Source organism: Leucoraja erinacea, chromosome 12, assembly GCF_028641065.1.
Source record: "Leucoraja erinacea ecotype New England chromosome 12, Leri_hhj_1, whole genome shotgun sequence".
Lineage (NCBI taxonomy): Eukaryota > Metazoa > Chordata > Chondrichthyes > Rajiformes > Rajidae > Leucoraja > Leucoraja erinaceus.
This window is the reverse complement of record NC_073388.1, coordinates 21,203,483-21,231,038: the sequence shown is the minus strand read 5'-3', so window position 1 is coordinate 21,231,038 and position 27,556 is coordinate 21,203,483. Positions and strand designations below refer to the sequence as shown.

The 27,556-nt window shown below is 41.9% G+C and overlaps 1 protein-coding gene across 7 annotated transcripts in view; it reads right to left on the bottom strand.

Moving 5' to 3' along the window:
* LOC129702145 (BCL-6 corepressor-like protein 1) overlaps nt 1–27,556 on the bottom strand; it is a 177,319-nt gene that overhangs the window by 25,737 nt on the left and 124,026 nt on the right. For all 7 annotated transcript variants that reach the window (XM_055643751.1, XM_055643752.1, XM_055643753.1 and 4 more), the window contains 6 exons: nt 23,649–26,330; nt 13,858–14,020; nt 9,112–9,192; nt 3,249–3,659; nt 2,422–2,705; nt 1,382–1,657 (listed from right to left, as the gene is read on the bottom strand). In XM_055643751.1, coding sequence (XP_055499726.1) covers nt 1,382–1,657; nt 2,422–2,705; nt 3,249–3,659; nt 9,112–9,192; nt 13,858–14,020; nt 23,649–26,330 — 3,897 coding nt within the window. The remainder of the gene's footprint in view (nt 1–1,381; nt 1,658–2,421; nt 2,706–3,248; nt 3,660–9,111; nt 9,193–13,857; nt 14,021–23,648; nt 26,331–27,556) is intronic.

Here is a 27,556-nt window from a genome sequence, read left to right as displayed (position 1 = left end):
ATTCACGCTGAATTTAGAAGATTTCGAGGGGGGATCTTATAGAAACTTACAAAATTCTTAAGGGGTTGGACAGGCTAGATGCAGGAAGATTATTCCTGATGTTGGGGAAGTCCAGAACAAGGGGCACAGTTTAAGGATAAGGGGGAAGTCTTTTAGGACCGAGATGAGAAAATCATTTTTTACACAGAGAGTGGTGAATCTGTGGAATTCTCTGCCACATAAGGTAGTTGAGGCCAGTTCATTGGCTATATTTAAGAGGGAGTTAGATGCGGCCCTTGTGGTTAAAGGGATCAGGGGGTATGGAGAGAAGGCAGGTACAGGATACTGAGTTGGATGATCAGCCATGATCATATTGAATGGCTGTGCAGGCTCGAAGGGCCGAATGGCCTACTCCTATACCTATTTTCTATGTTTCTATGGTGAAGGAGGGCTGGACGGAGTTAAGGAAAGGTTGAAAATGGAAATTTAAGAGCAAATCAAGGTAGGAGGGAGAAGTAGATCAGGGAAATGTTTTTGGTGCCGCTGGCTGGGAATGTGCCTCTAACTCCATCCCATACAATGAAGCAGTCGGACCAGACCTTGTGCTGTGATCAGACTGCAGTAGAGAACATCAGGTCACAGACCGCAGCATGTAGCGCACAGATGGTGCAATCTTTTCAATGTTCTAGCCTGTATAAATACAGCACATCGGAAATCAATATGAAGGGGTCTGCAAAGAAACAAATGGAAGCCCTAGTGGAGACCCATTAATTCACAAAGTTTCCCAGTATTCTGCTGGATATACTTCTTGTTCTGCAGTGGATAAGCAATGAAGGTCAAGGATTACATCCTTTAGATTCAATTTTTGTCAGTAAATAAGTAAAATACGCAGAATATAATGTAGAACTGATTTACATGTTAGGGTGAATTCCAAAGTTTCTGGTAAAGTTACCCAATTGGTGAGATTTCGACCTGAAATTAGCACTTTAAAACATGCAGAAACATTTATCACGCGAGATTTTTTTCCTAATTCAATTTCTAGCATTAAGAAGTTTGCCTGATTACAGGTAAGCTGTCAAGTGGTGCAGGCATATTTTTGAAACAATGCAATTTGTAGCAGATAATTACAAAGAAAAAGTTATTAAAATTCATGTGAGGGAATGGTTGGCTTGATTCTGGTTTATTATCATATTTGATTATCTCATGAATCAGATTTTGAACTCATCTGTAATTTTGTGAGTCAACCTGGCAGAACATGTACCATGCATTTTCTGTAGATAAGAGGTAAAAAAAACCCATACATGAAAAGTTACTGTTGCAGTGCCAGAAGTCTGGAAGGTGAAAGAAATGACAATAAACTCCAAACAGATCACTTATCAAATTACATTATTAAAGCTTTTACCTCATAACCTAATCGTGCTGCCTTCTGCAGCAACGTTTCACCAGCATTCTTATTTACGATTAGTTTCCGTGTTTCAGATAAAGATTGCTGTCCTGTGGATGTCGTTGCTTCAGCAGATGGTGACTGTGACCCTGTTGCATGTTTAACCGGAGTAGCTGAGGATGTTCTCTTTTTCAGGCGGACTGAATAATCACGTTTCTTCTTTGGTGACGGGCTCCAATCAGAATCCAGCATTAATGCTAAGCGCTTGAGGGAGCGGTTTTGCTTTACTTTAACCTAATACAAAATAAATGTTTAATAGATCAATTGATGAGGCAAAATATGAAGTTCCATTATACAATTTAAAGATTAATAATGTGTTCATTTTCATTGCCGATTTAACTTGGGAATGATGCAGATAGTTATATCATGGTCTATTGCTAAATTTGCTCACATGATTTAAAATTGGCAAAACTTTATCTGATTTACAATAACAATATATGACATTGCCCCTCAGCCCACCTCTCTTCATGACATGCTAGTTACATTTCTGGTGCTGCATCCTAATACACAGCAAACACATATTTTCATAGGCCTGCTCTCTTGAGGCACAGGAATCCTCCAAATCTCACAATATCTACAATTTAAAATAATCATCCATATTCGTAAATTAAATTATGGCCTTAATCTTCAGCATTATAGTGCTTGTTAGTAGTGACTCCGCCTATTATGCGCTTTATATTATCAAGAGCTTGCCTACATTAATTGGTACGAGTAGCTGCTAGGAAATGTAATGTCCTGCAGATCTATGCTGTAAGTAGATTTAATAAACATGTGTTGTATCCTGATATGTGTTCGACTCAGCTCATTACACCGACCTTCCGCATTGTTCTAATTTTCTTCATCCACCTCTGTCGTGGCAGCACTCAGTAAAATTCTAATCTTTTGGTGTGCCTTCCTAATATCTTGTATCTTGGTTCAGCATATTTTTAAATTAAACACAAAACAATGTAGCAATGCAATATTGCTAACTGTAAAGGTAACTATTATGAATTATTTACCTTGTGCTTTCCTTGATTGTCTGCACCTTCTTCTGATGGCAGGGACCCACCAATATGCTTTGTCTTACATTTACGTTTTCCTGATGGTTTTTCAGGCTGGTACTGACTTGGAGATTCTTGTATGTGGGACAAATTGAGAACATCTGAGCTGCACGACTCTTTACGTTTCCGTACACTTCCTGTCACAGGTGTGCTGTGTCTGATACTCAGGTTCCAGTCAGTATTAGATAATGTTGGTGAAGGAGTTAGCTTATTTTGTGATGAAGTAGGTGGTGTCCATATGCCTAAAAAGAAAACTGCAATGTGGTTACCTTGACCAATCTTCTACTCTGCTATAGATACTGTATGTTCTTATTAAACTATATCTGGGCTAGAACTCAAAATGCTTTAGCTATAATCCACTTTGGGCATCAGTGGACCATGATCTTTTGTAATATCAGTACACCATGCAGAGGACCAACTAACTCATGTAGGAACGTCTGAATGTAGTTAGTCATAGAATGACTGAGCACAGAAACAGGCCCTTTGGTCCAAATCGACAATCAGCCACTCATTTGCACTAATCCTACATTAATCCCTTGTTTTATTTTCTCCATTCTCCTCTTCTTCCTTCTTGTAAAAACGCAACAAGATTAGGCTTGTTGGACATTCAAGTCTGCCGAGCCACACTACTTCACACATATTAACTTCCAATGGTGAACTTTCATGAATCATTTGCTAATAAACAGTAACAATATGTAATGTGTGAATAGGTCACAAATACAGGTTATAATTCCCATTTCCAAGAATTATATTGCATGCATTATTCAAAAGACATTGAACTTTACCTGTGGTAACTGCCTTTTGTGCATGCGAACCAATGCCCACTTGATTTTTCTCCCCTTCGTGGAAAGACACTTCTGAAACTACCTCATTCGGGATTTTTTTTCTATTGCCTCTTGCTTGTATCTTAATGATGGGGGTTTGTTTATTATTAGTTTTACAATTCCCATCAGTGTCTACGAGGCAAGTCAAGTCAGGTTGTTCCAAACTATCTTGTTCACTCAAGTCTGTAATCAAGTTGGTAGATATTCCCAGCTCACTTTCTTCTTTGGTCTCTTCACCCTCCGTTTTAAACAGTTCTTGATCCGTTGAATTCTTTACATCATCTTCTACCACCTCTTGCATACGCTGACTTTCCCCCAATGAACTGTCTGTCTGCTCATATCCCAAATTTATTGATGTGCCGGAATGACTTTCTATAACATAAAAATTGAACATGTAATATAGGTCATTTCAATAACCACGATTAAAGAATATTAAAGCATTGCAATCCAGAACGGCAAGGTTATATCTAAATTACTTGGCGACTAATGTAAAATACCCATTTAGTTTGATGTTACCAGATTGTTTTTCATTACCAGCTGCCACTGCAATCTTGCCATTAAATCAGTGAGTACGGGGAAAAATAGAGGAAAATCTGGTCATGTAGTTGGCCTATTACATCTTACTGAAGATTGATGAAGCCACTAGAGGGCTCCCACATTTCAGGTTCTTTGCACTCCCATCAGAATGCAATGGGGCAGGATGGAACTTCCTAAGTCTTGGAATCAGATCAATCATCAATTGAGAAGTCAAGACCAAGTATAGTCTTTAAAAGAAGCATTGTAATGTTCATATATTAATTTGACTTGGACGTACAGATACAAATAAATAACCAATTGAAGTGTTACACTGGGGTAGAGTGAATGCAGCGGAGGGTGGAGCTAAATGATAAACTTAAGCTTATGGACGGTAGGAAAATGAGAAGCTGACCAAGAAAATATCAAATCAGACACATTTACAAATATAGGTGGCATAGCAACAGATAGTTTATAGCAGAATTTGAGAAAACACGTCACAGAAATTAATGTAGTTCTTGACCTTAAGTTGATCAATTACCTTATTTTTTGCACTATTGCAAAAAGCATCAAAAGTTCGCTTTAGCCAACAGGATTGGTCATGGCGAGTTGGTACCTCACCATCGCCAATACCAGGTGGTACAATATCTCTAATGAAGCAATAGTTTTTGATTTTGTTTGTTCTCCTCTACATTGGAGAAACCACATGGAGACTGGGATAGTTCCAATCAGTCAGCGTTTCCAATCGTCTGACATTTTAATTCTCAATCCCGCACAAACTCTCTTCTATCTGTCTGTGATCTCTTCCACTGTTCCAATGAAGCCCGATGTGAGCTTGGGAACGGCTGCCTGGCACATTGCAGCCTTTGGGACTTAATATCAAATTGAACAATTTCAGATATTTTGCCTTTTCTGTCTATATCAGAACTGGCTATATGTACCACTGAAAGGTTACCCATCTTTAATAGTAACTCAACTTTTCTCTCCCCACTGATGCTGCCTGATCTGCTGGGCATTTCCAACATTCTCCTTTTGGTTTCAGGTTTCATCAGTGGTTATACTCTGCATGTCATAGCCTTAACAAGTCCCTTTTTTGTTTTATCTTTCTTCTTGCTTTACTAATCTATTCACAAGATGGCTCCGTAACATCAGAATTACTTGGGCAAACCCAAACATATCCTGTTAGAGATGTTCCTTTGTCCCTTTCCATCCCATCACCACTTTCTCTGGACTTTTAAAACCTGTTTTCTCTCTTTCAGAAATGTAAAAAAGGATCTTCATTCTGAAACATTAACTTTGTTTCTTTACCCAAAGATGCTGCCTGACCTGTTGTGTTTTTCCTGCATTTTCTATTTGTATTTTCGGATAATTGTTCCTGCTGTATAATGTGATGAAATTAGATCACATCCAAGAATGGACATTGGAAATTCAGCCCGACAAACCACGACAGTGAATTGATTATGAGTTGTAAAAGTACATTGTGAGTGAGGTCAATATGCAACCCAACTTTATAACTTCATATACAACTATAAAGCAATCATGTAGATTAAGAAGAGGGGTCCCAGCATGGACCCTTGGGTGATTCCAGAGCTAACAATGCAGGGATGGGGAGAAAAAACATTACTGAACATGCAATTGCTCTGATAATGTAACAAAGAGTTAGATGAAATCAAAGGGACTGCAGATGCTAAAATCTTGAGCAAAACACAAAATGCTGTAGGAACTCCAAAAGTCAGACATTATCTATGGAAGGAATGGACAGGTGATGCTTTGGGTCAGGACACATAGGATGGAGAAAGTTAGAAAAGAGAAGTGGGATGGGACAAAGCCTGGTAATAGTTGACTACAGGTGAGTGGGGGGGGGGGGGGGGGGGGGGGGGGGGGGGGGGGGGGGGGGGGGGGGGGGGGGGGGGAGGGGGGGTAGTGTTGATTGGCAGATGGGTAGAGTAAGTGACAAAGGAAACAAAGGCTGAGAAGATAAATGTAAAGTCAGAGGGTTGGATATAGGTGGAAGGCGACGAGGTGATGCCAACACGGGGGCAGGGATACAATTTGGTTCAGTTTATTGAAATGAAGTGAAAGAAACAGAAACTAGTACTCATGGATAAAATAATCTAAAAGCGTTTAAGGGTTATAGAAGGAAAACGCTTCAGTTTTCAGGTTGAGTTGGTTTTGAGCTTAGGTTGATGGATATGGTAAAGATGAAGTGATCAGGTAAGATTAATAAGTGCTCTCAATCCTACTGGAAGAGAAGTCCAAGAAATGTTTTAACGCTTGTTGGAGATGAGGCTGGGCAGAACTGGAGAGATGATTTTGCAATATGGTTGATTCTGGAAAAAAACATTGGGTTATCTTTAGCTCTTGGCAGTCAGAGAGTATTGCATGCCTTTAGTAGTCACAGAGTATTGTATGACTAAAGGGTACTGTATGATAAGCTTTTGAAATATTCCAATCAATACTAGTGAGCAATAGTTAAATCTATGTGCCAGATGTGCGTAACTCTGCATCATGGGCTTGAAGTGGCAAAAATGACAACACCTCATAGGTAGCAAAAATAGAAGACAAAACATGAGTGAAAGGCAGCAATTTGTGTTTTGCTCAAGATTGCAGCATCTGCAGTCCCTGTGTCTTGTGGTAAATGGAAGGAAAAGGCCAATCGCCTTGGTATTTTGAAAGAGCAATTTATTTTCCAGGGACAAGAAGAGAAAGAGTTTAGGGCGACACAGTGGTGCAGCGGTAGAGTTGCTGCCACACAGCGCCAGAGACCCAGGTTCGACTACAAGTGCTGTGAGTACAGAGTTTGTACATTCTCCCTGTGACTGCGTAGGTTTTCTCTGGAAGCTCGGTTTCCTCCCACATTCCAAAGATGTGCAGGTTTGTAGGTTAATTGGTTTCTGTAAATTGGCCTTAGTGTGTAGGATAGAACTAGTGTATGGGTGATCGATGGTCAGTGCGGACCTGGTGGGCCGAAGGGCTGGTTTCCATGCTGTATCTCCTAACTAAATGAAACTAAAGTTGTAATTTTATGCAGTGACTTGTAGCAGGGAAACACAAATTAAAAACTAATACAGGGTATTATATTTTGAATCACATATTACAAAGAAAAAGTATTTTTAACTGCTCTACATCGGTGAGACCAAGCGCAGGCTTGGCGATCGCTTCGCCCAACACCTCCGCTCAGTTCGCAATAACCAACCTGATCTCCCGGCGGCTCAGCACTTCAACTCCCCCTCCCATTCCGAATCCGACCTTTTTGTCCTGGGTCTCCTCCATGGCCAGAGTGAGTCCCACCACAAACTGGAGGAGCAGCACCTCATATTTCGCTTGGGTAGTTTACACCCCAGAAGTATGAACATTGACTTCTCCAATTTCAGGTAATCCTTGCTTTCTCCCTCCTTCTCCTCCCCTTCCCAGCTCTACTCTACCACAGCCTACTGTCTCTGCCTATTCTCTTCCTTTTCCCGAACCCCCCCACCATCAGTCTGAAGAAGGGTCTTGACCCGAAATGTCGCCTATTCCTTCGCTCGATAGATGTTGAGTCACCCACTGAGTTTCTCCCAGCATTTTTGTCTACCTTCGTTTTTCCAGCATCTGCAGTTCTTTCTTAAACATATAGTATTTTTAACTGGTATCATTAGCCACAAAATAAGAAAACGAGAAAGAAAATCTGGAAATTCTTCAAGCTGAAATTTGTTTTAAAAAAAGCCTCAAAGCATACTAGGGAAAATATCACACACAAAGCATTAGTAATGTTAAATTCCAGACGTATTCCAACCACATTTGTTGACAATGCTTGGCTGTATAATGAGAACCTTTGTCCTTTTTATATATTGTCCTTGCAACATACTTACTACTTATTGGTGGCTTTCCTATGGTTTATAGGTTTACTCATTCAGTAATTCTTGAAAAAATCTATAACTTATCATTAATTAAGACTATGGGACCCGTTGGGTCCCAGTCACATGGTTGGTGAGTCCCCAATCCAACACATGGTGTGGGAGAGAGGATGGTGTGGGGGAGGCGTGGTGTGGGGGGGGGGGGGGTGTTGTGTGGGGGGGGGGGGGTGGTGTGGGGGGGGGGGGGGGGGGGGGGGAGGGGGGGGGTGGGGGAGGGGGGGGGGGGGGGGGGGGGGGGGGGGGGGGGGGGATGGTGGGGGGGGGGGGGGGGGGGGGGGGGGGGGGAGAGGGGGAGGGGGGGGGGGGTGGGGGGGGGGGGGGGGGACTCCACTCAGTGGCACCACTTGGCACCTACCGACTCCGCACAACTGCTTACCTGACTCCACACAGCGGCTTTCCCGACTCCACACAGCAGCTCCACACAGCAGCTACCCGACTCCACACAGCGGTTCTCCCGACTCCACAGCGGCTCTCCCGACTCCACACAGTGGCTTTCCCCGACTCCACACAGCGGCTCTTCCGACTCCACTCAGCGGCTTTTCCCGACTTCACACAGCGGCTTTCCGGACTCCACTCTTACGGACTCAATCAGCATGGCTTGTTTACTCAGCCCCGCCTCCGGGGCTTTATTCTCCAGCTGGTGCCAGAAGGGGTGTTACCTTCATGGTGACTGACAGGCAAGAAGACCAATCTGCTGATCTCACGATTTTTTAAACCTTCATAACTTTTGTCATATTTCACCGATCGGAACAAAACTCGGTGGCTTTGAGCAGAGGAGAAGGGCGAGTAAAGTGGCGAAAAAATCCTAGTGATTTCGAGTAGTATTTTTGCACAAATTTAATTACAACGCAGACCGGAAGTGGTCAAGATGAGAGTTTTAGTATTAGTATAGATAGATAGATTTGCAAAGCTGTTCCAACACCATTCTAAAGAGTCACTACTTTTATTAAAAGCTTACCTGGTACATCACCGTCAACAGGTCTACAGCTAATTACTAAAAAAGTATTGCATCCTTTGATATACCTTACCATTATCCTTGAGTATTCACTGCCTGATCACCTTTATGGAAACACACTTCTTAATCATAATTGCTGCTAGCCATTTTCTCATTTTCATTGCCTTATAGTTTATAGCCTGAAATATTTAGCTTCTAATCATATTCAGAAATGGATGTCAGAAAATTACCTTACTTTAATCGTTATTAAAATTGATTGTTATTGGCATAATCTAACAAAAACTTACAAACATAACTTTGCCATTACTGCATAAATTCTTCTTTGTGGCGCAACTTCCAAAATTGAAACAAAGCTGCCTATATTACTGTGTTGTTGAAGTGTCCGCATATTCATGGAACCATATCAGAAGTATTTCCCCTGGTCTGCCTTAATTTGCTACTTGAAGTGAAGTTTACTCACCTGACTGACTACGGGTCCTAGTTTTCAACACCACTGGAATGAAGTCCTGAAAACTGTTTTTGCCTTTTTTCAGAGTAAAATCTAGGAAAATAAACAAAAGCCAACAATTTTCACATTATATGTAATAATGAATTTCCTCTGCAGGATTTCTACATTTAAGAGGAGTTTTGGCAATGATGTTAAAGCAGGCTCATGCTTTGTCAATGATGTTAAAGGATGCTCGTGCTGCCCCTCACCCCAAGGCAGAACAAGGAATGGAGTTCCCCAGGTCGTTATATTTCGTCCCACTAGTCTCCGCATCCAACACATCATTCTCATTGATTTCATTATGTTTACCACTAACTTCCACCCTGTCCTCAAATTCACTTCGACTATCTCTGACACTTCCCTCCCCTTTCCTGATATCTCGGTCTCCATCACAGGGACAGGCTATCAATTGGCATCTACTAAAAACCTACTAATTCCTTCTGTATCCCATAGTTCTGCTCAGAACAAGGTTCCACCTGGTCCATATCTTTCGCCTTTGCATCCAACACATCATTCTCCGTCATTTCCGTCACCTCCGACGTGATCCCGCCATCAGTCACATCTTCCCATCCTCACCACTTCCTGCCTCCCACAGAGATTGATCCTTCCTCAACTCCTTGGTTCACTCGTCTCTTCCCATGTAAACCTTTTCCACCCCAGGTATTTTCCCCAGCAACCCCAGGAGATGCAAGACATGCCACAGAGGGAGTGCAGAGACGGTTCACCAGACTGATTCCTGGGATGTCAGGACTGTCTTATGAAGAAAGACTGGATAGACTTGGTTTATACTCTCTAGAATTTAGAAGATTGAGAGGGGATCCTATAGAAACTTACAAAATTCTTAAGGGGTTGGACAGGCTAGATGCAGGAAGATTGTTCCCGATGTTGGGGAAGTCCAGGACAAGGGGTCACAGCTTAAGGATAAGGGGGAAATCCTTTAAAACCGAGATGAGAAGAACTTTTTTCACACAGAGAGTGGTGAATCTCTGGAACTCTCTGCCACAGAGGGTAGTTGAGGCCAGTTCATTGGCTATATTTAAGAGGGAGTTAGATGTGGCCCTTGTGGCTAAGGGGATCAGGGGGTATGGAGAGAAGGCAGGTACGGGGATACTGAGTTGGATGATCAGCCATGATCATATTGAATGGCGGTTGCAGGCTCGAAGGGCCGAATGGCCTACTCCTGCACCTAATTTCTATGTTTCTATGTTTCTATGTCCCTATAACCCCTCCCTCATGTCCATTCAGGGACCCCAGCAGTCTTTCCAGATGAGACAGAGGTTCACATGCTTCTCCTCTAACCTCATCGACTGCATCTGCTGTTCCCAATGTGGCCTCCTGTACAACGGCGAGAGCAAAACGTTGACACAGCACCTGTTTTGCTGAAATCTTACGCTCGGTCCGCAGAGGCCCATTGGATCTCCCAGTTGCCAATAATTCCAACTCCCCTTCCCATACTGGCCTTTCTGTTCTGGGCCTTTTTCATTGCCCACACACAAATTGAAGGAACAGCACCTCATGTTTTGCTTGGGTAGCTTACAGCCCAGCGGTAAGAAAGTTGAATGATTTAATTTTAGGTAACTTCCACCTGTATTCCCCTCCCCCCTCAACCCGTGCCCTCTTCTCTACCCCTTAGTCGATTTACCAGTTCTTCAAATTTTCACAATGTATCTATTTGTGGTTTGCTCTGATTGGTTCTGGTCTTTTCTCACATCCAACTCTTCTCACCCCCCTCCCACCCCAACCCTTACTTTCACTCTGAAGAAGGGTCCTACCCAAAATGTCAACTATCTTTTTCCAGAGAAGCTGTTGAGTTACCCCAGCACTTTGTATCTATCTTTGGTTTAAACCAGCATCTGTAGTTTTTTGTTTCTATATTCAGCAATAGGATATTGTCTTGACGCCTTGTAAATAAGCTCTCTATCTTCTTCCTATATGTATTGTTTGAGATCTGGCCCACTACAGGGAAGTTATTTACAAACTTCCAAACGGAGTTAAGGAATTTGGCCACACAGGCATGAGTGTATAGGGAGCATAGCAAGATGATGAGAACACATCCCCGTGACGTGTTGGTGTTGAGTATTATCATGGAGGATGTTTTGTTGCCGAGCCTCACTGATTGCAGTCCATAGTTCAGAAGGTCAAAGATCCAATTGCAGAGATCTTATTGAAATACACAAAATCTTTAGAGCTTGACAAACTCGATGTAGTGTTAATATTGCCCCTGACTGGGATGTTATAAAATCAAGAGTCAGTCTCAAAGTAACAGAATGGACATTAACCAAAGAATAGCCATATTTTTTCACTACAGTAAAATATTTAAAAGGAAAGGGGATCCGTTTAGGATGAGCAGTCAGAAGTTTAGAGAGGAAACATAGAAAACAGGTGCAGGTGTAGGCCATTCGGCCATTCGAGCCAGCACCGCCATTCAATATGATCATGGCTGATCATCCAAAATCAGTACTCCATTCCGGCTTTTTCCCCCAAATCTGAAGATCTGAGGAAGACAGTTTTAAAGAAAGACCTCGACCCGAAACATCACCCATTCCATCCCTCCTGAGATGCTACCTGTCCCGCTGAGTTACTCCAGCATTTTGTGTCTATCTAAGAGATTGCTTTTTCCATGCATTGGGGCCAGGTACTCTCACAACATTTAAAAATTATCTAGATGAGCACTTGAATTGTGAAAGCATAGAAACTTAGGCTCTAAGTGGAATAGGTATAGATTGGTTTTTGGTAGTCAGCATGGACATGATTGGCCAACGGTCTTTTTGCTGTCGATAAGACACAAAAAGCTGGAGTAACTCATCGGGACAAGCAGCATCTCTGGAGAGAAGGTATAAGTGACGTTTCGGGTCGAGACCCTTTTTCAGACCGAAAGTCACGAGAAAGGGGAACAAGAGATATAGACGATGATGTAGAGAGAAAGAACAAATGAATGAAATATATGCAAACAAGTAACAATGATAAAGTAAACAGGTAATTGTAAGCTATAGCTAGGTGAGAATGAAAGACTTGGGTGGGGGAGGGATGGAGAGAGAGGGAATGCAGTGGTTACTTGAAGTTAGAGAAATCAATATTCACACCCCTGGGTTTTAAGCTGCCCAAGCGAAAAAATACTTGCTGTTCCTTCAATTTGCGTTTAGATTCACTCTGATAATGGGGGAGGTCTAGGACAGAAAGGTCAGTGTGGGAATGGGAAGGGGAATTAAAGTTCAGCAACTGGGAGATCAGGTAGGTCCAGGCAGACTGAGCGAAAGTGTTCAGCGAAATGATCGCCCAGTCTACATTTGGTCTCACCGATGTATAAGAGTTCACATCTTGAACGATAGATACTGTAGATGAGGTTGGAGGAGGTGCAAGTGAACCTCTGCCTAATCTGAAAGGACTGTCGGGGTCCCTGGACAGTTGATGGAGGAGGTTTAGGGACAGGTGTTGCATCTTTTGCGGTTGCAGGAGAAGGTGCCTGGGGAGGGGGTGATTTGGGTGGGAAGGGTTGAGTTAACCAGGGAGTTGTGGAGGGAAAGATCTCTGCAGAAGACGGAAAGGGACGGAGATGGGAAGATGTGACTAGTGGTAGGATCCCGTTGGAGGTGACGAAAATGTCGGAGGAATATGTGTTGTACGCTACGGCTGATGGGGTAAGGACTAGGGGCACTCTGTCCCTATTGCGGCTAGGGGTTGGGGTATCAAGGACGGAGCTGCAGGGTACCGTGGAGACACGAGTGAGGGCCTCATCTATGATGGAACAGGGAAACCCCGGTTCCCTAAAGAATGAGAACATCTTGGATGTCCCGGTATAGAACACCTCATCTTGGGCGCAGATGAGGTGTAGACAGAGGAATTGGGAGTAGGGGATAGAGTGTTTGCAGGAAGCAGGATGGGAAGAAGTGTAGTCGAGATAGTTGTAGGAGTCAGTGGGTTTGGAGGTATCCTGTAATGGAGACGGTGAGATCAAGAAAGGGGAGGGATGTGTCCAAGTGAATTTGAGTGCAGGATGGAAATTGGTTGTGAAGTTAATGAAGTCCTTGAGTTCTGCATGGGTGCAGGATGTAGCAGCGATGCAGTCATCAATGTAACAAAGATAGAATTCGGGGATATGGCCAGTGTACGCCTGGAACAGGGATTGTTCAACAAAGAGGCAGGCATAGCTAGGGTGCTGTGCTGTGCTGTGCTGTGTAACTCAAGGATTATTTGCAAGGAGCAAGGATTTTGGTGTTGATACTTCTTAAATCTGAGGTATTAATGTCAACAACAATGTCCTCATTATTATCTCATCTGAGGTCACCTACTAGAATAATGTATATATGTGGATATATAGTAATTATGCAAAGCAGATGCAAAGGTTTTAATATTTTCTTTCCATAATGGCTAAATATATCATGATTTTCTTCATCAAAGTTTATTAAAACATTTCTAGCCCTCCATGGGAGAATTTATAAACTTAGCTGATACAGAACTTATTTACTTAACAAAAACTTCCAGGATCCTGAATTAACCTGCTCTTCTAAATAACCGGCAGAGGCATCCACCTTAACCTGGTGGACCCTTTTCTAAATTTAGATATTAAGTGAGCCCCAATAATATATAAACTCGATCTCAATGGAGATGCTATTGTAGCCAGGCAAACAAATTTTGAGATTCATGATTAAAGTAAGGACCTCCCCTATGCTTGGCTCAGTTCATTACACAAAAGGGAATACAAATAGTGACATTACATACCAGTCCGACCTTTATCTTGCACTGCTGTACTGGAAGGGAATTCAGTCTTTGGTGTTTTCAGCCGTCTGCTTCTTCTTGCCCCATCATGTCCATCAGATGAACAGACATTTTCTTCACTTTCTATCTGGCTCACTTCGAGACTGCTTGACCGTCTTTTGCTTCCCTGCAATTTACATTCAACTGATGTCATAGGTATCTTTAACTCAATGGTCTTCAAGATTATATAAGCACATCCATACTTCCAACTCATGTCACATAAAAGCAAAATAATTTAACAAATAAGAACATAAAAAACAGTGGAGGTTACTGTTTCCTCTCTTTATTTACTATTATATCTATGACTGCAATTATTGAATTAATCAAATGTCCATTTACTATAATATCTATGCATTTCACTGGTTACTGACATAACTGCATAAGGCTGCACATTATGACCACTCATACTCCAGATCTTGATCCCTTGCATTCCCTGACACTCATCCTATCATAATACTTACTCACACCCTGCCCCATCCTTCACACTCACGGTAGGCAAGACAGTGATACTCTTTCTTTCTTGATATTTACTGACAAGACCCCATTGAAATTCGGTCTGCAGACCAGGCTTCTAATCTCCATGAAATGCAAATATCTTATGCTTTTTCCATATCAATTTCTCCCATTTGGAAATTCCCTATATCAAGAGTCGGCAACCTACGGCCCATGGGCCGGATTCGGCCCGTATCCCTCAATCATCCGGCCCGTAAGCCGGGGCAGGCATAACACAAAACACACACACTTATCCGAGAGTAGTTCTCATACACACACAGCCAATTCCATATCACAACACCTGTCGACTCACTCTCTCCATCCCACCCTCTCTTCCATCCTCCAGACCACCGGTGAAAACGCCCCCCACCCTGGTGCCGCGGCATCTGTGAAACTCAAGCGGGCTGAGAGCAGCTTCGGCGAGGTGGTGCTAGTGAAGCATCAGCGGGGTCAGTGAGGAATTCTGCTCCGGCCACAGCGTTGCACTTTAGTTGTAGTTGTCGCAGGGGTAATTGTCTTATTGTTACATTTTTGTTGCGATTAAAAAAAAACTATCGTTAATTATTTATTAACTATGGCGATAGATGTGGCCCGCCATCCGCTCACTGACATGGGTCCAGGCTCCTATGCAGAACAAGGTTGCCGACCCCTGCACTGTATAAAAGATTCTCTGTGCATGCTCAATGCATTCCATAAAAAGAATATCAAAACAGCCACGTGTTCCTGTCACTGCAGAATCTGGGAGAAACGTCACTTGACTTCCAACTCTGGAGATCTAGAGGGAGGAGGGAGAGTCTGAAAAGGATGAGCCATTAGCTGATGTGGAAGTGAAAGGGCAGCATAACTAATTACCAGCACGACATGAGCAAAACCTATCGTAGAGCGGTATGTTCAAGTAGGCTGCAGTCAGACAGGTGGGAGAGAAAATCAGTTATCCTGGCCTGTCAGGTGAATTTACACAATACTCCTCTGTTGGAATCAAATGAAGATAACAAGAAAGAAGTACCGTATTTCCCGGCAATGAAGTTGCACCTGCGTCGAACACGCACCCTCAATTTAAGTTGCTAAATTTTGAAAAAAGGATGGCGGGACAGGATCAAGTGTTTGGTTTAGTCCAGGGGTTGGCAATATCATCTGCGTGCCCCGGGGCTAACTGCAGTTCTCAGATCCCTCGTGTCCCCGGGACTAATTGCAGTTCCCATTTTGCCTGCCCCGGAACTGACTGTAGCGCCCAGGTCGCCTGCAAGCCCCAGGTCTAGCTGCAGTTCCCATGTCGCCTGCCCTGGGATTGGCTGTAGCACCCAGGTCGCCTGCCCCAGGAAGAAAGAGAGAGAGAGAGAGAAAGAGAAAGAGAGAGAGAGAGAGAGAGAAAGAGAAAGAGAGAGAGAGAAAGAAAGAGAAAGAGAGAGAAAGAGAGACCGGGACGGAGAGCCTGCCGAAGGACACCGTGGCTGGCTGGCGGGCGTGCCGGCAGAAGGCGCTGAAGTGAGGGCCAGTTCCGCTGTCCGATCCCGGCGGCCGCTTGCAGCCACCTGAGCTATTTCCCTCCCCGGCCACAATGCGGTGGCTCTGCGCCCGGTGCGCCGCGGCGAATGAGTTGCTGGCATGATCCCCGACCCCCTCCTTCTCAACGCTCCTGCCCTCTCCGCAACTTTACCCCTGGTGGCCCAGCCAATTTGTACAGCCCAGGCCGTGCTGACCCGGGCCAGATCCCCACATGCTGTGAAAGGAACTCTTCCCCCCCAGCGGCGCTGTCCTTTTACAGCCGCTTCCCACTTTACAGCTGCTTCCCATCAGCTGCCAGTAATGAGGGATAGGCTTGGCTTGGTTCTTGATGTTGCTGTACTGACGGATAGCCAAGTCTATCTTTCTTGGTTAACAACCTAACCGTCGGCTTCCAAGACGCAGGTACATTTTCATGGCTTATTTTTGGGTAAAAAATAGCGTCTTCATTGCCGGGAAATACAGTAATCAGAGAATGGCAAATGGGGGGCATAGAGCCATATGCCGTTGGCCCTTCGGCCCAACTTGCCCATTCCAACCAACATGCCCTATCTACACTAGTCCCACGCCTGCTTTTGTCCCATATCCCTCTAAACCTATCCTATCCTTGTACCTGTCTAAATGTTCCCTAAATGTTGCGATAGTACCTGCCTCGACTACTTCCTCTGGCAGCTTGTTCCATACACCCATCCCCCTTTGTATAAAAAAGTTACCCTTCATGTTCTCTTTAAATCTTTCCCCCCAAATTAAACCTATGTCCTCTGGTTCTCGATTCCACTCCTCTGGGCAAAAGACTCTGTGCGCTTACCCGATTTATTCCTCTCATGATTTTGTACACCTCTATAATATCACCTCTCATCCTCCTGCGCTCCAAGGAATAAAGTCCAAGCCTGCTCAATTTCTTCCTGTAGCTCTAGCCCTCGAGTCCTGGCAACAACCTTGTGAATCTTTACTGTACTCTTTCTAGCTTAACAACATCTTTCCTATAACATGGTGACCAAAACTGAACACAACACTCCAAATGTGGCCTTACCAACATCTTATATAACTGCAACAAAAACTCCCAACTTCCATACTAGAAGTTGGTCTCACAGGCATGGTTGGTCTGTCAGAAAAAATGTGCAAGATGAGCAGAAGTGAAGTGCAAGAGGTCGTGCAGACCTAAAGCAACGTAATATCTACAATGGAGATGATAAACACTTTTCTGTAAACCATTGTAATGGTCAGGCAATGGTTCAGGTTTTTCTTCCCATTAAGTTTACGTTTAACACCATTCAAAGTGTTCATGCCATTGATCATAGGTCCTTTAAGTGTAATCTTGTAGCAATTAAACATGCTTGTGGGTGAATATATTTCTGGTCTGCAGCAACAGAGCTGTCTCACTGCAGCCAACAAGAAACAGACCTGCAGGTGATCTTTGCAGAGGGCATGCATTTGGAGGCTATTGTAATTGGAATGTGAGTGGGGCTACAGTGAATCACAACATGGTGTCAACTCAAACATTTGTCAGTCCTATCGTATTGTCCAGTTTAAAAATTCTGATCTTCCCAAGAATTTCTCCTGCCACCACAGGCTCTCAGGCAATGCACTTTCCTGTACTCATAGCTACCTATTCTACTCAACAGACATTTCTGGCAATACACAGCAATTGGCCATTATGGGCAAGAGGTCATCAGTGACATATAGCATAGATGACAGTTTCCCCTCTAACAGAAATGGGCAGGTTTCCAACTGTAAAGAGACACCCACAGTAGTAATGCAACATAATGACATAACAGTAAAACTAACATGTAAGGAAATGACTTGGGTTCAAATTAGCAACTGTGCAATAAATTGTATTATTGTGCTTAAACTGTTCTAGAGCAACAGATGTTTATGTTTAAATATTAATTGGTTCCTTTTTAAAACATTTTAGTTAAATGTGAAATTTCATATGCATACAAAAAAATTCTGTTTTCTAATAGGACAGTACAGCAAAGGAACAGGCCCTTCAGCCTAAAATGCCCGTGCCGAACGAGATGCCAAAATAAGTTGTGTCGGAAAGAACTGCAGATGCTGGTTTAAATCGAAGGTAGACACAAAATGCTGGAGTAACTCAGTGGGACAGGCAGCATCTCTTGAGAGAAGGAATGGGAGACGTCTTGGGTGTGAAGAAGGGTCTCGACCCGAAATGTCACCCGTTCCTTCTCTCTAGAGATGCTGCCCGACCCGCTGAGTTACTCCAGCATTTTGATCGACCTGCCAACATACATAAGTTAATCTCATCTGCCTGCACGTAATCCATATCTCTCCGTATCCATGTGCCTATCTGAAAAGCCTCTTAATTATCATAATTGCTTCCACCACTACACCTGGTGGCATGTTCCAGGCACATCCCAGTGGAAATAATTTACGATACCCCCTTCTCCTTGTAACTAATACCCTCTAATTCATGCATCATTCTGGTAAACCGCTTCTGCATCCTCTCCAAAACCTCCACATCCTTCCTGTAATGGGGTGACCAGAACTGTACACAATATTCCAAATGCTGCCTAACCAAAGCCTTATGGTGCTGCATCATGACTTCCTGACTCTTATGCTCAATGCCCAATCAATGAAGACAAGCATACGATACGTCTTCTTTACCACTCTCTCTATTTGTGTTGCCACTTACAGGAAGCTGTGGACCTGGATCTCAAGATCCCTCTCTACATCAATGCTGTTAAGGGTCTTGCCATCAACCGTATATCAACCCTTACATTTAACCTTCCAAAATGCTATATATCTCACACTTGCTCGGATTAAATTGCATCTGCCATTTTGGTACCTATTTCTAGTTGATCTATATCTTGCTGCTTTCCTTGCTGTCCAGAACTCCAGCAAGCTACAGTCTTGCAGCATGACTGCCAAGTTTTACTCTGATCCATTAACTGCAGAATCATAACTCCCGGCCTATTACATGATGCTCATGCCATTTAACACTGCACACTCCTGTATTGCAGCATCACTAATTTCGCTCTGTAATACATGCATGCTCTTCTGCACTACTCCCTGATCCAGGGTTGACCTTTGGCTTAATAATAAAGAGAAGTACATGTCAGGACACAACATTGCAGATTAGGAAGTGCAATTCTCTTGCTATTTATGACAATCATAAAGTGTTATGGCTATAGTTTTGAGCTGAATGATCCAATCTGAATTGATCTTATGTTGCTCCAATGTAATGTTACACAATAGAATTAAAGGTAATCACATGTTAGCAAGTGAACTTTGTCTGCAGAAAGGCTGTGCAGTAGTCACTCATACCAGCAGCATTGTGCATTAACACATCTAATAATGGGAAGGTAGACACAAAATGCTGGAGTAACTCAGCGGGACAGGCAGCTTCTCTGGAGAGAAGGAATGGGTGACGTTTCGGATCGTGCCTTCTCCAGACTGATAATGGGAATAATGGGAAATTTATTAACAGAGTTTCTGCCCTACTGTTGGCTCACCCAAAACCTACTGGAAGTCCTGCCGGTCCATCAGGACTTACCCACCTATCATTAATTGTGTTTGCTTGAAGCACCCTACTCCGAAAAGATGGTAGTTGTTGTTAGTTTAACAGTTTTTGTTTTGTTAAGTATCGTGAAGGAGTGATTAGTCAAATCAAGGAGCTACAGTGGCTTGCAAAAGTTTTCATACCCCTTCAACTTTTCCACATTTTGTCACGTTACAACCACAAACGTAAATGTATTTTATTGGGATTTTATGTGATAGACAAAGTGGCGCATAATTGTGAAGTGGAAGGAAAATGGTTTTCAAAATTTTTTTACAAATAAAAAACGGAAAAGTTTGGCGTGCAAAAGTATTCCGCCCCCTTTACTCAGATACCCATAAATAAAATCCAGTGCAACCAATTGCGTTCAGAAGTCACCTAATTAATAAATAGATTCCACTTGTATGTAATCTAATCTCAGTATAAATACAGCTGTTCTGTGAAGGCCTCAGAGGTTTGTTAGAGAACATTAGTGAACATTAGTGAACAAACAGCATCATGGAGCCCAAGGAACACACCAGACAGGTCAGGGATAAAGTTGTGGAGAAGTTTAAAACAGGGTTAGGTTATAAAAAAATATCCCAAGCTTTGAACATCTCACGGAACACTGTTCAATCCATCATCTGAAAATGGAAAGAGTATGGCATAACTGCAAACCTACCAAGACATGGCCGTCCACCTAAACTGACAGGCCGGGCAAGGAGAGCATTGATCAGAGAAGCAGCCAAGAGGCCCATGGTAACTCTGGAGGAGCTGCAGAGATCCACAGCTCAGGTGGGAGAATCTGTCTATAGGACAACTATTAGTCGTGCAATCCACAAATTGTGGAAGAGTAGCAAGAAGAAAGCCATTGTTGAAAAAAAAGCCATAAGAAGTCCCGTTTCCAGTTTGCCACAAGCCATGTGGGGGACACAGCAAACATGTGGAGGAAGGTGCTCTGGTCAGATGAGACCAAAATTGAAGTTTTTGGCCTAAATGCAAAACGCTATGTGTGGCGGAAAACTAACACTGCACATTACCCTGAACACACCATCCCCACTGTGAAACATGGTGGTGGCAGCATCATGCTGTGGGGATGCTTTTCTTCAGCAGGGACAGGGAAGCTGGTCAGAGTTGATGGGAAGATGGATGGAGCCAAATACAGGGCAATCTTGGAAGAAAACCTGTTAAGAGTCTGCAAAGGACTTGAGACTGGGGCGGAGGTTCACCTTCCAGCAGGACAACGACCCTAAACATACAGCCAGTGCTAGAATGGAATGGTTTAGATCAAAGCATATTCATGTGTTAGAATGGCCCAGTCAAAGTCCAGACCTAAATCCAATTGAGAATCTCTGGCAAGACTTGAAAATTGCTGATCACAGACGCTCTCCATCCAATCTGACTGAGCTTGAGCTATTTTGCAAAGAAGAATGGGCAAAAATTTCAGTCTCTAGATGTGCAAAGCTGGTAGAGACATACCCCAAAAGACTTGCAGCTTTAATTGCAGCGAAAGGTGGTTCTACAAAGTATTGACTCAGGGGGGCTGAATACTTTTGCATGCCACACTTTTCATTTTTTTATTTGTAAAAAAATTTGAAAACCATGTATCATTTTCCTTCCACTTCACAATTATGCACCACTTTGTGTTGGTCTATCACATAAAATCCCAATAAAAGACATTTACGTTTGTGGTTGTAACGTGACAAAATGTGGAAAAGTTCAAGGGGTATGAAAACTTTTGCAAGCCACTGTAATTGGCTAAAAAAGGATGTTGATGGTAGCAGTCAGCGGGAGTTCACTTGCCCATGGATAACCTGATGCCGTGAGTTGATGAGGTCCAGAATCAATCCAAAGTGTGCGCAGGACAACTCAGTTTCCATTTCTGGTGGATCTGTTCTGCCAGTGGGGCAAAGCCATACCCAGGAATGCTCATTGAGGAGTATGGCAACTTGGCCAAAATATTTGACTCTGTGAGTATGAAAATGTCAGGCTGTTGATTAATTAGCCTATGAAATGACTCTGCCAATTTAGACATCATTCAGCAGAAATTTGTCAGGAGTATTTTTTTTTAAAATCCAGCTTATTTAACGACCTGAATTTAAATTATCCAGAACCCATGTTTTCTTGGAATTTGTATCACTTAATCATTAGTCCAGGTCTCGATTACCGTCCATTATACTTAATCACTATGTCTATGTTCAATACTATTATGATTGGAAAATTAAATATATTCCCTTTCACCCAGGTGGCTGTATCAACGATTCTTACCATAGGTACAACACGGCAAACTCCAAAAATTATCCAACACATTTTCAGACCCCAGCACACTATTATATCCACTTTTTGTAGCAGACATTACATGGCTTAAAAAATGAATGGCCTATCTGAGCAGTTATATACAAGAAAGCTGGGTGAAGGAAGGACCTTTACAACTGTAGGTGAAGTTTTCCTAGTTTGGATGAGAAACATCTGCACCATCAAGCCTCGTTTTCCTTACTTGTGTAAACAGTTTTCTAACACACTTGATCAAGAACAGAAAAAATAAAACAAAATTTAAAAATGAGCTTTGCTGTGGGTAAATGGATGATCCTCTATTTTAACTCTGCATTTCCATAATATCCACATAGTCCTTAGTAGAAATATGCAAGTTGGATTAATCATAGGATGGTAATTAGTTACAGGAACAATGTTATTAACTATTTCCCACAACCCCGTGTGGAAAAATGGTATTTTCATAAAATGAAAATTACAAGATTGGGATAAATCTTCAAATAAATGGCCAGCCATGCACTGGTTGTACACCAGACGGAGTAAACTCTTCTAGCCAATGCCCATATGCAATCACTGAACTGAGATTAACTCACTGCTGTTTGATGAGCAGTTCAGGATGTATCTATCCATCTGACCAGTTCTGCCCTGAAACAGCTTTGACAATGCGCAAGTATTTACCCCAGTCTTGCCAGCAGCATAAGGTTCTACTATATTTGGAGGTTGTGAAGCTATGATGATGGAAAGCACTCATTTAAGGCTGATATCATAGGTCATGAATCGTCAATTAAAAAATTCTTAAGAGTTACTGGGCTGGAAGCACTTCCCATCCTCCTTCAGTTTGCAGAATGTCTCTTGGACAGAAACCCTTGTCTGATCTAGGATCTTACAAAGAGAGAAAGCCAACCATTCCCAGGTTTCTAATGAGGCTGTCAGAAGCATCTTTTCCATTGATTCAAGGGTGAGGAGGTTCCACTGAGAGCTAGCTCAGTATTATGGTGGAAGCCCAGGTAGATTGAAGCAGGTTATGCAGAAAACAAGCATGCAGGTGTCTAGATCCAATTGCCCATCTAACAACATGAAAAGCAAGTGGCAGCACGTCTGTTGATCTGGCCAGTAAAATTTCCAAACTGAATCATACGATCTGGTAAATAGCAAATACCTTTTCTGCAAATGAACTATTATCATAGTGAATAGGAATGAAATAGAACAATCAATTATTAATATATTTTAGATGTAAAGTTGACATATTAAACCTCACTACCCGACTTTGATTGTAATCTCATTTTATAAAGCAAATTAAGACTATCCTAAACATAACTTTAATCTTATTTCATGTTATTATGATCAATGTTGTCAAAGGCTTATTTATCCCCTGATCAACACTTTAAAATATTGCAATTAACATTCTTTTATAAACATGTGTTTTGTATGATACAGTACTACACAATCCTCGTATTTCTCGTATTTCTATTTTTTATCTCGAAATACTCTTGTCAGACAAATTATGTTTCAAAACACGGTCATATAATTCAATTTAAATTGACACTGTATTGACGTTTTACCTAAATTCCAATAACACAGGATCATATATTGTACTACTGCAGCATTTCACTGTCAAAAGTCAGGGTAAACGGATAAAGATTTTAACTATTGTTTAACTTTGGATTTATAGGTAAGGCGTTAATTTACTGCACACTAGCATTGTCTATTGTTTTGTTGATTTTCAAGTGATTCTACATATCTGAAAATAACTTACTATCTAATAAACAGCTGTAGATACACATATTACAAATTTTATTCCAAAATTAATTATTTTTGATTACTTTAAAATAAACTAATCATTTTGAAGTGGGCATATATGTCAATGATCAGAAAAATTATGCTGGGAAAAAAAGCTGCATCACAGTTTTTATTTACGTTGCTTATTGAACAATGTTGTAGTTAAGTTGAAAGAAAATTGATCCTAATGTAAGGGAAAAAAGATTAAAATTACCTGAATGGTCTGCTCTTCTCGATTTAACCTGTTGGAACTCACAATATCTTCCTTCTTAGTGCATTTGAACTTCTCTCCCACACAGCTAGATGGGTTTGCATTGCACCTAATTGAATTAGGGCCTTTGCATTTAGAAACTGGATTCATCACTGAACCATCCTTTTCTTTGGTAACAGTACGTTTGACTGGTCCAGCAGTACAACGTTCTTTTTCATTACACATACCTTTAGTCATTGATAAATCTGCATCTGTAGACAATTTGGAGGATGTTGTACTTCCATTTGCTAACTCCTGTATGGCCACTACCTCTAAATTCCTGTCACTTTGTAAATCTGCAACAGGAAGATCTTTATGATTATGGCTCTGATTAGTGAAAGGCTGTTTGCTCAACAGCAAAGACGTAATTATTCCTTGAACTTCTAGTTCTTTATTATGAACTTTTTCATCATCACCCACACCACTTGTAGAATTCTTACAATTTTCTCTGGCAACTCCTTTATTAGGTTTAGCCATTTTGTCCATCTTGATTGTGGAAACTGTATTCTGTTGATCTTTCTGACCACTTTTATTTTGGTTTTCAGATGATAAATGACTTAAGTCAACTATATTTATACATTTGGAGGCTGGTTGGTTCAAATCTTTGGAAGGAATTCCTTCCTTACTTATTGCATTTGGACTGAATGATTTAGGACTCTCCTTTTTATTTTCAACTGCAAACAGCTCCAAAGTCGTGTTATGAACTATAGACTCCAAGTTGGACAATGGTGTCCCCGTTGTCTGTTGCTGGTCTTCCTTCGTCTTTTTCACATGGATTTTATGAGGGGTCCATACAGCTCCTAAATGATGTGGGCTTTGGAACAAAGTATATTCTCCTCTGGAAGATGATACGCCGTAAGGAATTCCTTGAGTTAGTGACAGTTGTGGTGCTGAACAGTTGCCATTTGTTAATAATGGTGAATGATGAAATGAAGTTTTATCCCTATCTAGTGTTAGGTGGTGAATGGGAATGTTGCTTCCAATGAGGAATGGAGGAGGATATGCTGCTACTTCACCAGAGGAAGATACAAAACAGCTGTGTGAATGATTATTACTTTCTTTTACAACATGATCTTCATGTGTATCATTTTTGGGCTCCCCATTTTTGTTGCCATTGGGAAGTGCCAACTGGCTGTCTCCTTGGTAAACAATAGAAATTGGTTCTTGCTTAGCAGCACTCTTGAGATCTCCATTAACAATCTGTAACATAGATGCAGGTATAGCATTAGCCACTCCGACAAATGTCCGTGGATTTCGGTTCACTGAACCACTGGAACCTTTTACCCATGACACAGTTGGATTTGATGGCTGAAATGTTAAAGATGCAACCGGTTTCTTTTGCAGAGTAGCCCCATTTCTTATAGTATCAGGAAAAACCAGAAGCGGAGGTGTTAATCCAAAGCTTCCTTTAATACTGCTGGTATTGTAGCCACTTTGAGGTATTCGTGGGGAAACGCCATCACTTTTAGAGTGCAATACAGAAAATGACCTATCCCCTTTCACAGGAGTTAACACGGGCATGGGTGGTGTTTTCCTCAGCTCGGGTAAAGAATTCTGCTTAACCCCTATGCCATAACAACTTGATTTTGCTGACAAATCAAGAGGCAGATCATGGGATCCTTCTGGATATATCTGCTTCTCAAGTTGAGGTGGAGATCTGAATACCATGAATGGAGGTTGTGAGCTTTCTAGCCCAAGTGAAGGTTGACGAGTAGGACTGCGGGCAGCAATTTTAGGTAACTGGTTGTTTGAATTCTTCCGTGACAAAGATAATTCACTGCCCAAATTGAAATAAATGTGGGGAGATGAAGCATGAGATGGAGAAATTAAAAACTGCTGCTTCTGAGGTGGTTCCGAATGGGTTTTTGTTCTCACAAGAAGGGAATGAGAATAATCAGCAGCATGTTTGGCTTTAGGTTCTGAAGTCAAAGGTCTGCCGGAAGTCAATGGATGAGAATATGAATGCCGATCAGGTGGTATATTTGGGCTGACACCTTTACATTGTGATAATGGTGATACAGTCTGCACTCCTGTAACACCTAAAGTTGTTGAAAGGGAAAGTGCAACATGAGGATGGCTTAAGCTTGGTGCTGGTAAGTACATCAAATGTGGACCCTGATTAAACACTGGTGAAAAATAAGGTTGACCCACTTTGTGTATATTCTGAGATGCTGATAAACAAGGTTTGTATACGTTTAATGAACTCAGTGCATTAAAAGGGTGGTGAACCCCTGATGTAGCACTGTCTAATTGTGGATCAATCCATGGAATCCCTTTGTATGAAGCTTCATTCCCAGGAGTCAATTTTTCTTTCACTGTCTTTTCTGGTTCCCCAGCATTATCCTGAGTGCAAGCGGTTTTTGACTGAGGTTGTTGTGCATTCCGATTCATACCCACAATCTCCACATTTTTCATTTTCTTATCTCCATTTTCTGGCATTTCCCCATGCACCAATTTACTTTCCACATTGGTAACTTTGTCAGTCTTTAATTGAGCATCTGAAGTGGTCATGAGGGCGACCTCCTCTTCTTTTGGAACAGATCTTTCAGGATCATTATCCTTGCAATTTTGTAGTCCCTCCTGCAACAAGTTACTTTCAAGCCCCTCGACTTGTTGGACACCATTGCTCATTCGTTCAGTCACCACCTAAAAGATATGGTAATCAACAGAAATTTCAATAAGACTATTTATTCATTAAAAACTAACACTTCCTTATATTACCACTGTTTTTCAAATTTATGCTTTAATTCATGATGTAATCAAGAATGGGTTTAAACTCGGAGGTAAAAATTGTCTCACTGAGATTCATAAACTATTTGTCTGTGTTTTTTAAGACCTATTTTCCACCTAAGAGCACCAATTATTTCCAAGTGCATGAGTTTACATATATTTCAAAACACATTGAATACCATCCCAGGAGTCTATTTCTCATCTTTGAGTGTTTTGTAGGCTTAAAATGAAATTCTTTGGTTGTAATTCTGCCGTCACTCCCAGATTCACTGTATTTTCATAAATGCCTTTAAAATGTGAGAGTGGTTTGAACATAACAATATTTGCTTGGCAAGTTACTTCAGAGGATATTAAAGTATTTGTATTAATTCCCATGAGAGACCCAGGAAGATTTTAACTCCAGAACTCATCATATGAACTCAGTTTTCTACTTGAACTTGGTAGATTACAGGTAGATAATAGAAAGATGTAAGATATTTAAAATGGTATGATTAAGAAAATCTTCAGAAATAAGATACAAAGAATGGGGCCTGGAATGCTTCACAGTCAAAGAGGGAGGAGAAAACTATCTACAAAAGGAGGTTCAAGGTTTCATAGGATGGCCAGAGGAATTTCTGGGACTACATCATTATTCTGGACTCGTGTCTGAAAATGGAATAGTAGGGAAGCCACAATGACTTCTCCACACAAGTCTCAAACGTCACCTGCATCATTAGGTTATCAATGAAGCCCAATATAAAGGAGTAACCTTCCAACTAATAGTGGCTGCCCAGTTCCCTACTCAACCCTGCAGATCAGATTCCAACACTGTCGCCAGGAAGATGAGATGTAGCAGCCATTTTTACTGTTCTTTCATCCAGGCACAGTTACAACCAATGCGGAAATGGGTTCTGGTGGAGATGACTCTGAATAGGAATGCCAACTTCTTTTCTCTGCAGAATACTACTCAACTATTTGGTTTCCAGCAGTCACTGTGCTTATATTTTTCAGCTGAGAGTTCACAAATTATCATACTTATTGAAACCAGTTTGAAATTTGCCAAAATGTGATTTGAACTCACAATCTTTGTGTTGCTAATCCGGTGCCATAATTACAAAACACTTCAATCCACTAGATTAATAACTACAAAAGAACTGCAGATA